This window comes from Coregonus lavaretus (assembly GCF_964263955.1).
Source record: "Coregonus lavaretus genome assembly, chromosome: 11".
In the NCBI taxonomy this organism is placed as follows: Eukaryota; Metazoa; Chordata; class Actinopteri; order Salmoniformes; family Salmonidae; genus Coregonus; species Coregonus lavaretus.
The window spans coordinates 21,181,085-21,196,755 of NC_139998.1; the positions used below are offsets into that span (position 1 = coordinate 21,181,085).

General features: G+C 40.6%; 1 protein-coding gene across 1 annotated transcript in view; it reads right to left on the reverse strand.

The window, feature by feature from the left end:
* The window catches only part of agbl2 (AGBL carboxypeptidase 2), a gene marked incomplete at both ends in the record, with an annotated part of 41,244 nt that overhangs the window by 11,708 nt on the left and 13,865 nt on the right, over positions 1-15,671 (reverse strand). Inside the window, 3 exons of the mRNA XM_084171353.1 lie at positions 11,110-11,357; positions 11,564-11,701; positions 11,922-12,249. Of these exons, the coding sequence (XP_084027479.1) occupies positions 11,110-11,357; positions 11,564-11,701; positions 11,922-12,249 (714 nt within the window). The remainder of the gene's footprint in view (positions 1-11,109; positions 11,358-11,563; positions 11,702-11,921; positions 12,250-15,671) is intronic.

Sequence of the window (15,671 nt, forward strand, 5' to 3'; positions counted from 1 at the left end):
CTAAAGAATGATGTTTCCACCTCCATGCTTCACGGTTGGGATGGTGTTCTTGGGGTTGTACTCATCCTTCTTCTTCCTCCAAACACGGCGAGTGGAGTTTAGACCAAAAAGCTATATTTCTGTCTCATCAGACCACATGACCTTCTCCCATTCCTCCTCTGGATCATCCAGATGGTCATTGGCAAACTTCAGATGGGCCTGGACATGCGCTGGCTTGAGCAGGGGGACCTTGCGTGCGCTGCAGGATTTTAATCCATGACGGCGTAGTGTGTTACTAATGGTTTTCTTTGAGACTGTGGTCCCAGCTCTCTTCAGGTCATTGACCAGGTCCTGCCGTGTAGTTCTGGGCTGATCCCTCACCTTCCTCATGATCATTGATGCCCCACGAGGTGAGATCTTGCATGGAGCCCCAGACCGAGGGTGATTGACCGTCATCTTGAACCTCTTCCATTTTCTAATAATTGCGCCAACAGTTGTTGCCTTCTCACCAAGTTGCTTGCCTATTGTCCTGTAGCCCATCCCAGCCTTGTGCAGGTCTACAATTTTATCCCTGATGTCCTTACACAGATCTCTGGTCTTGGCCATTGTGGAGAGGTTGGAGTCTGTTTGACTGAGTGTGTGGACAGGTGTCTTTTATACAGGTAACGAGTTCAAACAGGTGCAGTTAATACAGGTAATGTGTGGAGAACAGGAGGGCTTCTTAAAGAAAAACTAACAGGTCTGTGAGAGCCGGAATTCTTACTGGTTGGTAGGTGATCAAATACTTATGTCATGCAATAAAATGCAAATTAATTACTTAAAAATCATACAATGTGATTTTCTGGATTTTTGTTTTAGATTCCGTCTCTCACAGTTAAAGTGTACCTATGATAAAAATTACAGACCTCTACATGCTTTGTAAGTAGGAAAACCTGCAAAATCGGCAGTGTATCAAATACTTGTTCTCCCCACTGTATATAGGTGAAAGCATTGGAAATGCTTTTGGAGGTTAATCTGCTTCTGTTTTGTGGGTGCCACTGTGTGCTGTTTTCGATGGATGGGTCCTGGCCTCTCGGGGCCTTAGGGATACGGAGGGACGTGGGTGGGATGCTGATCACTGGGATGACGGCTCAACTTGGGATGGGGAGGGGCTTTAGCGGGGGAATTAGTGGAGAACAATTGAAGGGTTACTCCGTAGCAATGCAAATATCATGGTACAGCTATATGGACACTCAATCATTACGCTATTTTTTATTGGTAAATTTACAAACATATATAATGATAAATAGACTTGAAACTTGTATCTCATTATGGTGTATGGTGAAATAAGTATAGCCAGTTATAATTGTAATGGCTTAGCTGATAATAACAAAAGAAGAACAATATTTACATGGCTCAAAGAGAAGGAATATAATATCTATTGTATACAGGAAACTCATTCAACAATTCGAGATGAAGTAGTGTGGAAAAAAGAATGGGGGGGGGGGGAAATATACTTCTCCCATGGGCAAAGAAATTCAAAAGGGGTGATGATATTAATTAATAGTAATTTCGATCCGAATGTGCAAATTGTCCAAATAGATGCGCAAGGTAGATGGATTATTTTAAATATGTTATTGGACCATAAACAGATATGGCTCATTAACCTTTACGGACCAAATAATGATGATCCACAATTCTTTGACAATATATATAATAAATTATCAAGCCTGCAAGCAACTCAAGACAATATTATTATGGTGGGGGATTATAATACTGTTTTAAATAGCCCAATGGACCGTAAAGGAAATCACACCACAAACAATCACCCACATGCTCTTAAGGAAATTGTGAATGTCATGGATACATTAGAACTAGTAGATATATGGAGGCTTAAATATACTGATCTAGTGAGATATACATGGCGGAGACTGAATCAAGCTAGTCGTCTTGACTTCTTTCTTATCTCATTCTCGTTGGCACCAAAAGTAAAAAAAAGTGTTGATAGGGGACAGAATGCGGTCGGACCATCATATAATAGGCATATACATTACTCTTACTGAATTTCCACGTGGGCGAGGAAATTGGACATTTAATCAAAGCCTATTGGATGATAATTTATTCATAATTAGAACAAAGGAATTTATAACTGACTTTTTCCAACATAACATAGGTACAGCGAATCCCCTTATTGTATGGGACACCTTTAAATGTGCCTTTAGAGGCCATGCAATTCAGTACTCATCTCGAAAACAAAAGCAATTTAGGTCAAAAGAGTTTATACTAAGAAAGGAAATAGAAAATCTAACAGAACAGATAGATGGCAATAAAAACTGTAACATAGAGGCTCAGAATAAATTAGAGGAAAAACAAAAAGAAATGGAGAAACTTATTCAAGAAAGATCAAGTGTAATATATTATAAAAATAAAGCAAACTGGATGGAATATGGGGAAAAATGCACAAAATTCTTTTTTAATCTTCAACATAGGAATGCTACCAAAAAGAACTTAATGAAACTGGTTACAATTGGCGGAGTCACCCATAATTCACCAAATGATATTTTGAAGGAAGAAACAAAGTACTTTAAGCATATATTTTCGTTTCAGTCGCCTCCATCTCCTCTAACTGAAGCTAATTGTAGAGATTTTTTTCCTATTGATAATGTCAAATTAACAGCCACACAGAAAGACTCATGTGAAGGTGAAATTACAGAGGAGGAACTTCTGGATGCAATTAAAGACTTTAAGTCCGGGAAAACTCCAGGGTTGGATGGCATACCAGTCGAGGTATACCAAACCTTTATTGATATACTAAGCGGACCGTTATTAGCATGTTTTAACCACTCCTATGTAAATGGTAGATTATCTGACACTCAAGAAGAAGGTCTGATCTCATTATTACTGAAACAGGATACAAGTGGAAAATATAAAGATCCAGTCCATTTACAAAATTGGAGGCCCCTTACACTTCAGTGTTGTGATGCAAAAATCCTAGCAAAATGTATAGCACATAGAATTAAAAAGGTATTGTCGGATATTATTCATTCTAATCAGACAGGTTTTTTTTACATGGAAGATACATTGGAGATAATATAAGGCAAGTATTGGAAACAATAGAACACTATGGAAAATATGGGAAACCAGGCCTGCTATTCATAGCAGACTTCGAAAAGGCATTTGATAAAGTTCGACTGGGGTTTATATATAAATGCCTGGAGCATTTCAATTTTGGAGAATCTCTTATAAAATGGGTCAAAATCATGTATAGTAACCCTAGGTGTAAAATAGTAAATAATGGCTATTTCTCAGAAAGTTTTAAACTGTCAAGAGGAGTGAAACAAGGATGTCCACTATCGGCATATCTATTTATTGTGGCCATCGAGATGTTAGCTATTAAAATCAGATCCAATAATAATATCAGAGGATTAGAAATACAGGGCTTAAAAACAAAGGTGTCATTGTACGCTGATGATTCATGTTTTATTTTAAATCCACAACTAGAATCCCTCCACAGCCTCATAGAGGTTCTAGATACATTTTCTAACCTCTCTGGATTACAACCAAATTATGACAAATGTACTATATTACGTATTGGATCACTAAAAAATAATAAATTTACATTACCATGTAGTTTACCAATAAAATGGTCTGATGGTGATGTGGATATACTCGGAATACATATCCCAAAGGAAATAAATGATCTCACTTCAATACATTTTAATAGAAAGTTAGCAAAAATAGATAAGATCTTACTACCATGGAAAGGAAAATACCTGTCCATTTGTGGAAAAATCACCCTGATTAACTCTTTAGTATTATCCCAGTTTACCTATTTGCTTATGGTCTTGCCTACGCCTAGCGAACAGTTTTTTAAAATTATATGAGAAAAAAGTCTTCAATTTTATTTGGAACGGCAAGCCAGACAAAATTAAAAGAGCATATTTATATAATGAATATGAATTCAGAGGACAGAAATTATTAAATATTAAAGCATTAGACCTATCACTAAAAGCTTCAGTCATACAAAAGTTATACTTAAATCTGAACTGGTTCTCAAGCAAATTAGTAAGATTGGCTCACCCAATGTTCAAGAAAGGCCTTTTTCCCTTTATTCAGATTACAACCTCTCACTTTCAGTTATTTGAAAAGGAAATAATCTCCCAAATGTCACTATTTCTAAAACAAGCCATAGAAAGTTGGTTGCAATTTCAATTTAATCCTCCAGAAACGACAGAACAAATAATGCAACAAATATTGTGGTTAAATTCAAATATACTAATTGACAAAAAACCTTTATTTTTTGACAGAATGTTTAAAAAAGGTATAATCTTCGCAAATGATATCATCGGTAGGACTGGTGGAGTTATGTCACACATGCAGCTAACAAAAACATATGGAAATGTCTGCTCTACCCAAAATTACAACCAAATAATTGCAGCCTTACCGCAAAAGTGGAAGAGGAAAGTGGAAGGGGGAGAAAGTAAGGAACTTGTCGGTCGGCCTTGCATTAAAGAACATAATTGGTTAAGGAAAACTGTGATAAATAAAAAAGTATATTAGTTTCACTTAAGGACCAAAGGATTGACAGCCGTCCCATATAGATTGCAAAATAGTTGGGAAGAGATCTTTGACGTACCGATACCATGGCATAGTGTTTATGAACTGACACGCAAAACGACACCGGATTCAAAAATTAGAATCTTTCAATTTAAATTATTATATACAATTCTTGCTACCAATAGAATGTTATTTATATGGGGGATACAATCTTCCCAGCTCTGCAGGTTTTGCTGTGAAGAGACAGAATCATTAGATCCTTTGTTTTGGTTCTGTCCATTTGTAGCTTGTTTTTGGACACAGGTCCAGGAATGGCTAAAGGATTGCAATATTTACCTGGAACTAACCTTGCAGATAGCATTACTGGGTGATCTGAAAAGTCATAGTCAATCAATCAATAATATAATAATACTTTTAGCAAAAATGTTTATTTTTAATTCACAATCTGTAGAAGCAATGAGAATAGAAAGGTTCAGAATTTTTGTAAAACATCACAGTACGGTAGAAATATATATGGCAAATAGAAATCCTATATGGATGGTGTTAAGAGATAGATGGGAGGTATTGAATAGAGTTGAAGGATGGGACTAATAACAAATAACAACAAATAATAACAAAGATAGCTAATAATGTAAGCATACTGTGTCCATAATAAGTACAGTGGGGAAAAAAAGTATTTAGTCAGCCACCAATTGTGCAAGTTCTCCCACTTAAAAAGATGAGAGAGGCCTGTAATTTTCATCATAGGTACACGCCAACTATGACAGACAAAATGAGGGAAAAAAATCCAGAAAATCACAATGTAGGATTTTTAATGAATTTATTTGCAAATTATGATGGAAAATAAGTATTTGGTCAATAACAAAAGTTTCTCAATACTTTGTTATATACCCTTTGTTGGCAATGACACAGGTCAAACGTTTTCTGTAAGTCTTCACAAGGTTTTCACACAATGTTGCTGGTATTGTGGCCCATTCCTCCATGCAGATCTCCTCTAGAGCAGTGATGTTTTGGGGCTGTCGCTGGGCAACACGGACTTTCAACTCCCTCCAAAGATTTTCTATGGGGTTGAGATCTGGAGACTGGCTAGGCCACTCCAGGACCTTGAAATGCTTCTTACGAAGCCACTCCTTCGTTGCCCGGGCGGTGTGTTTGGGATCATTGTCATGCTGAAAGACCCAGCCACGTTTCATCTTCAAATCTCTTGCTGATGGAAGGAGCTTTTCACTCAAAATCTCACGATATATGGCCCCATTCATTCTTTCCTTTACACGGATCAGTCGTCCTGGTCCCTTTGCAGAAAAACAGCCCCAAAGCATGATGTTTCCACCCCCATGCTTCACAGTAGGTATGGTGTTCTTTGGATGCAACTCAGCATTCTTTGTCCTCCAAACACGACGAGTTTAGTTTTTACCAAAAAGTTATATTTTGGTTTCATCTGACCATATGACATTCTCCCAATCCTCTTCTGGATCATCCAAATGCATTCTAGCAAACTTCAGACGGGCCTGGACATGTACTGGCTTAAGCAGGGGGACACGTCTGGCACTGCAGGATTTGAGTCCCTGGCGGCGTAGTGTGTTACTGATGGTAGGCTTTGTTACTTTGGTCCCAGCTCTCTGCAGGTCATTCACTAGGTCCCCCCGTGTGGTTCTGGGATTTTTGCTCACCGTTCTTGTGATAATTTTGACCCCACGGGGTGAGATCTTGCGTGGAGCCCCAGATCGAGGGAGATTATCAGTGGTCTTGTATGTCTTCCATTTCCTAATAATTGCTCCCACAGTTGATTTCTTCAAACCAAGCTGCTTACCTATTGCAGATTCAGTCTTCCCAGCCTGGTGCAGGTCTACAATTTTGTTTCTGGTGTCCTTTGACAGCTCTTTGGTCTTGGCCATAGTGGAGTTTGGAGTGTGACTGTTTGAGGTTGTGGACAGGTGTCTTTTATACTGATAACAAGTTCAAACAGGTGCCATTAATACAGGTAACGAGTGGAGGACAGAGGAGCCTCTTAAAGAAGAAGTTACAGGTCTGTGAGAGCCAGAAATCTTGCTTGTTTGTAGGTGACCAAATACTTATTTTCCACCATAATTTGCAAATAAATTCATAAAAAATCCTACAATGTGATTTTCTGGATTTTCTTTTCTCAATTTGTCCGTCATAGTTGACGTGTACCTATGATGAAAATTACAGGCCTCTCTCATCTTTTTAAGTGGGAGAACTTGCACAATTGGTGGCTGACTAAATACTTTTTTCCCCCACTGTATATAGGTTGTATGTTGGGAGCTTTTGGGAAGGAGCACAGTTAGAAAGATATGGCATATAGAAGCAAACCGGATGGACACCATGAAAATGATCGGAGAGGTTGAGAGTAGAAGAAGTTCAGGAGCAAAAAAAAAAATATATATATATATAATAGAATTATTGTAAAATGAACTCTGTCCATAAGGTGTAGATAGTAAGTATAGACCAGAAGTAGAGGCCTGGGCATTGCTGTTAACTAATTTACTCCAAGTAGGGAAAGGATGGTGGGGTTGAAAAGTAATAAAGGGGAGTATATATATAAAAAATAAATAAAACATGGGGGATTGGAAGTGATGCAGACAATTACATTGATAGAAGATACAATCTATCTGCAATATTAAGCTGATCCATTCCCCCCCCCAAAAAAAAAAAAAAATAATAATAATAATAATAATAAAATAAAAAAAAGTGTGCCTATTGACATTCGGCAATTGTAATTGATTAGGCCAACATTATGATGCGTATTGCTGACACCTTTTTTGTAGCATGAAAAGTCGAAACACCTAAAATGGGGTTGAAACTGTCCTTGGAAAAACAGAATGGGGGGGGGGGGGTTGGTTTAATTTTGTATGCCATCGGTTTTATTTGTAATATACACATTCCTTTCATGACATACAGTGGGGAAAAAAAGTATTTAGTCAGCCACCAATTGTGCAAGTTCTCCCACTTAAAAAGATGAGAGAGGCCTGTAATTTTCATCACAGGTACACGTCAACTATGACAGACAAAATGAGGAAAAAAAATCCAGAAAATCACATTGTAGGATTTTTTATGAATTTATTAGCATATGATGGTGGAAAATAAGTATTTGGTCAATAACAAAAGTTTCTCAATACTTTGTTATATACCCTTTGTTGGCAATGACACAGGTCAAACGTTTTCTGTAAGTCTTCACAAGGTTTTCACACACTGTTGCTGGTATTTTGGCCCATTCCTCCATGCAGATCTCCTCTAGAGCAGTGATGTTTTGGGGCTGTCGCTGGGCAACACAGACTTTCAACTCCCTCCAAAGATTTTCTATGGGGTTGAGATCTGGAGACTGGCTAGGCCACTCCAGGACCTTGAAATGCTTCTTACGAAGCCACTCCTTCGTTGCCCGGGCGGTGTGTTTGGGATCATTGTCATGCTGAAAGACCCAGCCACGTTTCATCTTCAATGCCCTTGCTGATGGGAGGAGGTTTTCACTCAAAATCTCACGATACATGGCCCCATTCATTCTTTCCTTTACACGGATCAGTCGTCCTGGTCCCTTTGCAGAAAAACTGCCCCAAAGCATGATGTTTCCAACCCCATGCTTCACAGTAGGTATGGTGTTCTTTGGATGCAACTCAGCATTCTTTGTCCTCCAAACATGACGAGTTGAGTTTTTACCAAAAAGTTATATTTTGGTTTCATCTGACCGTATGACATTCTCCCAATCCTCTTCTGGATCATCCAAATGCACTTCAGACGGGCCTGGACATGTACTGGCTTAAGCAGGGGGACACGTCTGGCACTGCAGGATTTGAGTCCCTGGCGGCGTAGTGTGTTACTGATGGTAGGCTTTGTTACTTTGGTCCCAGCTCTCTGCAGGTCATTCACTAGGTCCCCCCGTGTGGTTCTGGGATTTTTGCTCACCGTTCTTGTGATCATTTTGACCCCACGGGGTGAGATCTTGCGTGGAGCCCCAGATCGAGGGAGATTATCAGTGGTCTTGTATGTCTTCAATTTCCAAATAATTGCTCCCACAGTTGATTTCTTCAAATCAAGCTGCTTACCTATTGCAGATTCAGTCTTCCCAGCCTGGTGCAGGTCTACAATTTTGTTTTTGGTGTCCTTTGACAGCTCTTTGGTCTTGGCCATTGTGGAGTTTGGAGTGTGACTGTTTTAGGTTGTGGACAGGTGTCTTTTATACTGATAACAAGTTCAAACAGGTGCCATTAATACAGGTAACGAGTGGAGGACAGAGGAGCCTCTTAAAGAAGAAGTTACAGGTCTGTGAGAGCCAGAAATCTTGCTTGTTTGTAGGTGACCAAATACTTATTTTCCACCATAATTTGCAAATAAATTCATAAAAAATCCTACAATGGGATTTTCTGGATTTTTTTTCCTCAATTTGTCTGTCATAGTTGACGTGTACCTATGATGAAAATTACAGGCCTCTCTCATCTTTTTAAGTGGGAGAACTTGCACAATTGGTGGCTGACTAAATACTTTTTTTCCCCACTGTACATGCCCTCCTTTATACAACGGGTGGGTCTAATCCTGAATGCTGACTGGTTAAAAGCGCATTCCAGCCGGTGTCTATTCCACAAGCTACCACCGGCTAGATCTGATGTTAAAATGACTATTTACTCTGTTCCATCTGACTGCGCAATCCACTGTCTCATCAGCCCAGTCAGGCAATTTATAAACTTGATCTCCACTATAAAAATAATCTAGACATTATCTCACATTTCTTTTAGACTAACATTTAGTTTTCAACACCCTGCTGTCGTTCTATCGGTTCAGTTGCCAGAGACGCGACCCAGTCGTTCAGTCTTTTTGTTCTGTATCTATGGCTGCGACAACAGTGGAAGTTTGGAAGCAGGGATTGATCCCTGTTCTCAGGTGGAAAGTTGTACGCGACATGTGCCAGGGAGTGTTACCACTACACCAAGGCTCTGCACAGGAAATATTTATGGTTGATGGCAGTGGGTAACCAAATCATAGATTGCAGTCTCCTTGTCCATAGATTGCTTTCAAGGTAAGGACACAAACATTTTGTAATTTGGGTTAACGATCTCTTTAAAATAGGGCTGGAAGAAAATTATGCTTGCTCTCCAGGAGGGTTGGCCACCCCTGATCTATATTTCCCAAGTGCTGGGTGTTTGAGAAATTAATTGTTATAACAAGAACATTTTGAATCACCAAACCTTCAAGAAAAATCAAATGAATATCAATATTCAGGTGGTTTGTACCAGTGGTGTAAAGTACTTAATAATACTTGAAAGTACTATTTAAGTAGTTTTATGGGGTATCTGTACTTTACTTTACTATTTATATTTTTGACAACTTTTACTTCACTACATTCCTAAACAAAATAATGTACTTTTTACTCCATACATTTTCCCTGACACCCAAAAGTACTTGTTACATTTTGAATGCTTAGCAGGACAGGAAAATGGTTGAATTCACGCACTTATCAAGAGAACATCCCTGGTCATCTCTATTGCCTCTGATCTGGAGGATCTGTCCGCTGCCTTTTCGTTGTCACAGCCTAAATGCCAATCACCAAACGAGGGGGACTAATGCAAATCTCCAGTCAGCTCCACTCTAATCTTGAGGGGCATTTCTTTAAAACATACTTCCAATTCCCTTGACCCCTTAAATAACTAGACCAATCATAATGCTTCACAGTGGTGTGGCAAGAAAGGACATTGATACAGGTTCCGCTCGTGAACACTGGGAAACACAGGAAAGAGAGTCTTGTGTAAATCTCATACTAATGTTGATTATGATTAAGGAGAAACTTGAGTTACTTACATGTATCTCAAGTTAGGATTCAGCCCTCAGTTTTGTATCAGTGGACCATGTTCAGCCATTTACACAGATGTATTTTTGTATTTTATCGACTTTTATACCGTGTGTGCCTTGAGTGATTTTTTTTTTGTACAGGTGAAGAGATTAAATGTTTATATTTAGTCACATATACAATATATTTTTTTTGTCACGTGATATGTGGATGTCTCACATCTTTAAGATTAATGCACTAATTTTAAGTCGCTCTGGATAAGAGTGTCTGCTAACTGTCTGTTTCACAAGGTTTATGCTACAGTAACATTGAGTCTGAATGATGAAGACATGCATACACAGTTCGATAATATTACGCGGGCCGCCCAGTAATACTGGGACAGTATTTTCTGGACTGACGTTATATGTGGACATGATAATTTGAGATTAATGATGAGTTGTCTCTTGATTAACATAAATCATTTCTGCATTGGGAGTGACTCAATCTGATTACGCCCCCATTTGAGAAATGGAAAATAAATAATTTACACTATGAAAATTGGATACAAAATATTATAAAAAGTACGCAAAACAGTTCAGTTAGATTTAAAGATGTAGACTCATAAAATAAGAAAGGCACACAATCAAGGCAAAAATACATGTAATTTTCAATATCTACCTGAAAGGCAATGTGCTTATGGTCAAAATAGAGCAGAAACTCCCTCTAGTCTCCGTCCATCTTCAGGGGTTCATATCAGCAGTCTGTCTGGTACATTTGCCAATGTGTGTCCCTGCCTGGTTCTCAGCTCAAATGTACTGTACTGCGAGGAGGGGCAGACCCTGACGGTCTGGCGACCATCCTCTCCTCCAGATCCATCCCTGTCCCTGCCTCCGCCCCTCTCCCACTGGAGTGGAACCTGGAGGTCTTGGCCCGGCTGAGTTTCTGGAGCCTGCGTTGACTGTCTAGCTGTGGGGGCGGATGATCTATCTTGGTGTGGGTGGTCGAGGACATCTGGGGTAAAACGCCCATTTCCTGTTTATCCTCCTCTTGCAATGTCTGTTGGGCCAACCTGAGAAGAATAGTACCATTCAGAGATTCCAAAATGAGCTCTGAATGCAAGTTCAGCATTCCACTGAGAGCATGCAAGTTCAGCATTTCACTGTACTTGTGCATGTGACACTTGAACTTGAATGTAGTTTTTAGACGTACTAGCTGGTAAGATAAAGAACAATGTAAAACTGGTATAACCCAAGGGGTGGCATACCCTCTCAGTACCTGTGGTTGCTGTTCACACTTCCTGCTGCTGCATCTCCTCCACACACACGCCTGCCTTCCCCCCTCAGCGGCTCTCTCTTTGAGGGGCCCTGCCTCTGTACTCCAGCCCCTGCCTGGTCCCCCCATAGACGGCCATGGCTACAGAGGAAAGAGGGAGGGAAGAGGGGTTATAACTGGAGCAGGACCTCAGAGAGAGAGAGAGAGTTATTGTCACATGTAGAATGAAAGAAACATAAATAAACATCTGTTGTATATGCACTGTATTATATTGTGTATACCAATATACAGTATACTATGTACAGCACTATAACTAGATGCACTAGAAAGTCAAAATGCCTGTCGTGGAGAGGACAGTAACCTTTTCCCTCTGAAGTCTATGTGCCTCAGGTCTGGCAGGAAGGAGTTACCGTCTGTCCCAGGCTTACTCAGTGGCTTCTCAAAGGCTGCTTGAGGTCTCCTCTGGTCCTGCTCACCCACAGGCACAGCATTTGATACTGATACACCTGCTGTGCAGTCTCTTTCTCGGCTCCTCCGTAGGGGCTCCAGGGCGTCTGTGTTAGAGGTTGGAGCCTCTGGCATGTAGTAGCCTATGGAGACCCGGGCTGCGTGGCCTTGTTTCTCTGGGCGTGGCCACTGGTGGTGGGACTTGGCTGGGTAGAAGTTGGAGGAGCGGCAGGGCTCCAGGCCTGGGGGAGACCTGACACATTTCCCACACAAAACACATTTGTGTGACGGACTATCAATCTAACATTGACATCTTTATGCAGAGGATGTACGGTCCCAGTCCTGTATGTTTTGTCATAAATGCAGTCAACTTTCAATAAAGAGCATATTTTACCGCTATGTTTTGCTGTAGTTACCTATGGCTATGGGTTGCTGAGGTGTATAAAGCAGGCATCCTCTCTGAAAGACAAGAGTGATAAGTGCATTAATAATGATCGAACATCTCTGCAATAGCAATATTTGGAATGTTTGATCTGTTAAAGTGTGGGGTGGAAAAGAATGCCACTGACTTCACTCCTGATTGCAGTTCTTTGTCCTACTACTTTAATTCTAGTTCATACTACTTTTCTGTTAGTGAACACCTAACTTCATATTGGGTGTGTGTTCTCTAAAATCAAATTGTATTTGTCACGTCACAGGTGTAGACAGGTGTAGACCTTACCGTGAAATGCTTACTTACAAGCCCTTAACCAACAATGCAGTTCAAGAAATAAGAGTTAAGAAAATATTTACTAAATAAACTAAAGTAAAACAAATAAAATCAAAAACTAACACGAAAATAACGAGGCCATATACAGGGGGTACCGGTAACGAGTCAATGTGCGGGGGTACAGGTTGGTCGAGGTAATTTGTAAAGGGACTATGCATAGATAGGGGGGGGGCGAGCAGTTGCCATATCAGGCGGTGATGCAACCGGTCAGGATGATCTCAATGGTGCAGCTGTATAACTATTTGAGGATCTGGGGACCCATGCCAAATCTTTTCAGTCTCCTGAGGGGAAAAAGGTGTTGTCGTGCCCTCTTCACAACTGTCTTGGTGTGTTTGGACCATGATAGTTTGTTGGTGATGTGGACACGAAGGAACTTGAAACTCTCGACCCCACTCCACTACAGCCCCGTCGATGTTAATGGGGGCCTGTTCGGCTCTCCTTTTCCTATAGTCCATGATCAACTCCTTTGTCTTGCTCACGTTGAGGGAGAGGTTGTTGTCCTGGCACCACACTGCCAGGTCTCTGACCTCCTCCCTATAGGCTGTCTCATCGTTGTCGGTGATCAGGCCTACCACAGTTGTGTCGTCAACAAACTTAATGATGGTGTTGGAGTCGTGCTTGGCCATGCAGTCATGGGTGAACAGGGAGTACAGGAGGGGACTAAGGGTCTTTAGCTTAGTGATGAGCTTTGTGGGCACTATGGTGTTGAACGCTGAGCTGTAGTCAATGAACAGCATTCTCACATACAGTACCAGTCAAAAGTTTGGACACACCTACTCATTCAAGGGATTTTCTTAATTTTACATTGTAGAATAATAGTGAAGACATCAAAACTATGAAATAACAAAAATGGAATCATGTAGTAACCAAAAAAGTGTTAAACAAATATATTTGAGATTCTTCAAATAGCCACCCTTTGCCTTGATGACAGGGTTGCACACTCTTGGAATTCTCTCAACCAGCTTCACCCGGAATGCTTTTCCAACAGTCTTGAAGGAGTTCCCACATACACTATCGTTCAAAAGTTTGGGGTCACTTAGAAATGTCCTTGTTTTTGAAAGAAAAGCAATTTTGTTGTCCATTAAAATAACATCAAATTGATCAGAAATACAGTGTAGATATTGTTAATATTGTAAATGGCTATTGTAGCTGAAAACGGCTGATTTCTAATGGAATATCTACATAGGCGTACAGAGGCCCATTATCAGCAACCATCAGTCCTGTGTTCCAATGGCACATTGTGTTTGCTAATCCAAGTTTATCATTTTAAAAGGCTAATTGATCATTAGAAAACCCTTTTGCAATTATGTTAGCACAGCTGAAAACTGTTGTGCTGATTAAAGAAGCAATAAAACTGGCCTTTTTTAGACTAGTTGATTATATGGAGCATCAGCAATTGTGGGTTCGATTACAGGCTCAAAATGGCATGGAATAGCCTTCATTTATCAGACCATGAATAGACTGACGAGTTTCAGAAGAAAGTTATTTGTTTCTGGCCATTTTGAGCCTGTAATCGAACCCACAATTGCTGATGCTCCAGATACTCAACTAGTCTCAAGAAGGCCAGTTTTATTGCTTCTTTAATCAGCACAACAGTTTTCAGCTGTGCTAACATAATTGCAAAAGGGTTTTCTAATGATCAATTTGCCTTTTAAAATGATAAACTTGGATTAGCAAAAACAACGTGCCATTGGAACACAGGACTGATGGTTGCTGATAATGGGCCTCTGTACGCCTATGTTACCTGTATAAAAGACACCTGTCCACAGAAGCAATCAATCAATCAGATTCCAAACTCTCCACCATGGCCAAGACCAAAGAGCTCTCCAAGGATGTCAGAGACAAGATTGTAGACCTACACAAGGCTGGAATGGGCTACAAGACCATCGCCAAGCAGCTTGGTGAGAAGGTGACAACAGTTGGTGCGATTATTCGCAAATGGAAGAAACACAAAAGAACTGTCAATCTCCCTCGGCCTGGGGCTCCATGCAAGATCTCACCTTGTGGAGTTGCAATGATCATGAGAACGGTGAGGAATCAGCCCAGAACTACACGGGAGGATCTTGTCAATGATCTCAAGGCAGCTGGGACCATAGTCACTAAGAAAACAATTGGTAACACACTACGCCATGAAGGACTGAAATCCTGCAGCGCCCGCAAGGTCCCCCTGCTCAAGAAAGCACATATACAGGGCCATCTGAAGTTTACCAAAGAACATCTGAATGATTCAGAGGAGAACTGGGTGAAAGTGTTGTGGTCAGATGAGACCAAAATCGAGCTCTTTGGCATCAACTCAACTTGCCGTGTTTGGAGGAGGAGGAAGGCTACCTATGACCCCAAGAACACCATCCCCACCGTCAAACATGGAGGTGGAAACATTATGCTTTGGGGGTGTTTTTCTGCTAAGGGGACAGGACAACTTCACCGCATCAAAGGGACGATGGACGGGGCCATATACCGTCAAATCTTGGGTGAGAACCTCCTTCCCTCAGCCAGGGCATTGAAAATGGGTCATGGATGGGTATTCCAGCATGACAATGACCCAAAACACACGGCCAAGGCAACAAAGGAGTGGCTCAAGAAGAAGCACATTAAGGTCCTGAAGTAGCCTAGCCAGTCTCCAGACCTTAATCCCATAGAAAATCTGTGGAGGGAGCTGAAGGTTCGAGTTGCCAAACGTCAGCCTCAAAATCTTAATGACTTGGAGAAGATCTGCAAAGAGGAGTGGAACAAAATCCCTCCTGAGATGTGTGCAAACCTGGTGGCCAACTACAAGAAACGTCTGACCTCTGTGATTGCCAACAAGGGTTTTGCCACCAAGTACTAAGTCATGTTTTGCAGAGGGGTCAAATACACTTTTCCCTCATTAAAATGCAACTCAATTTATAACATTTT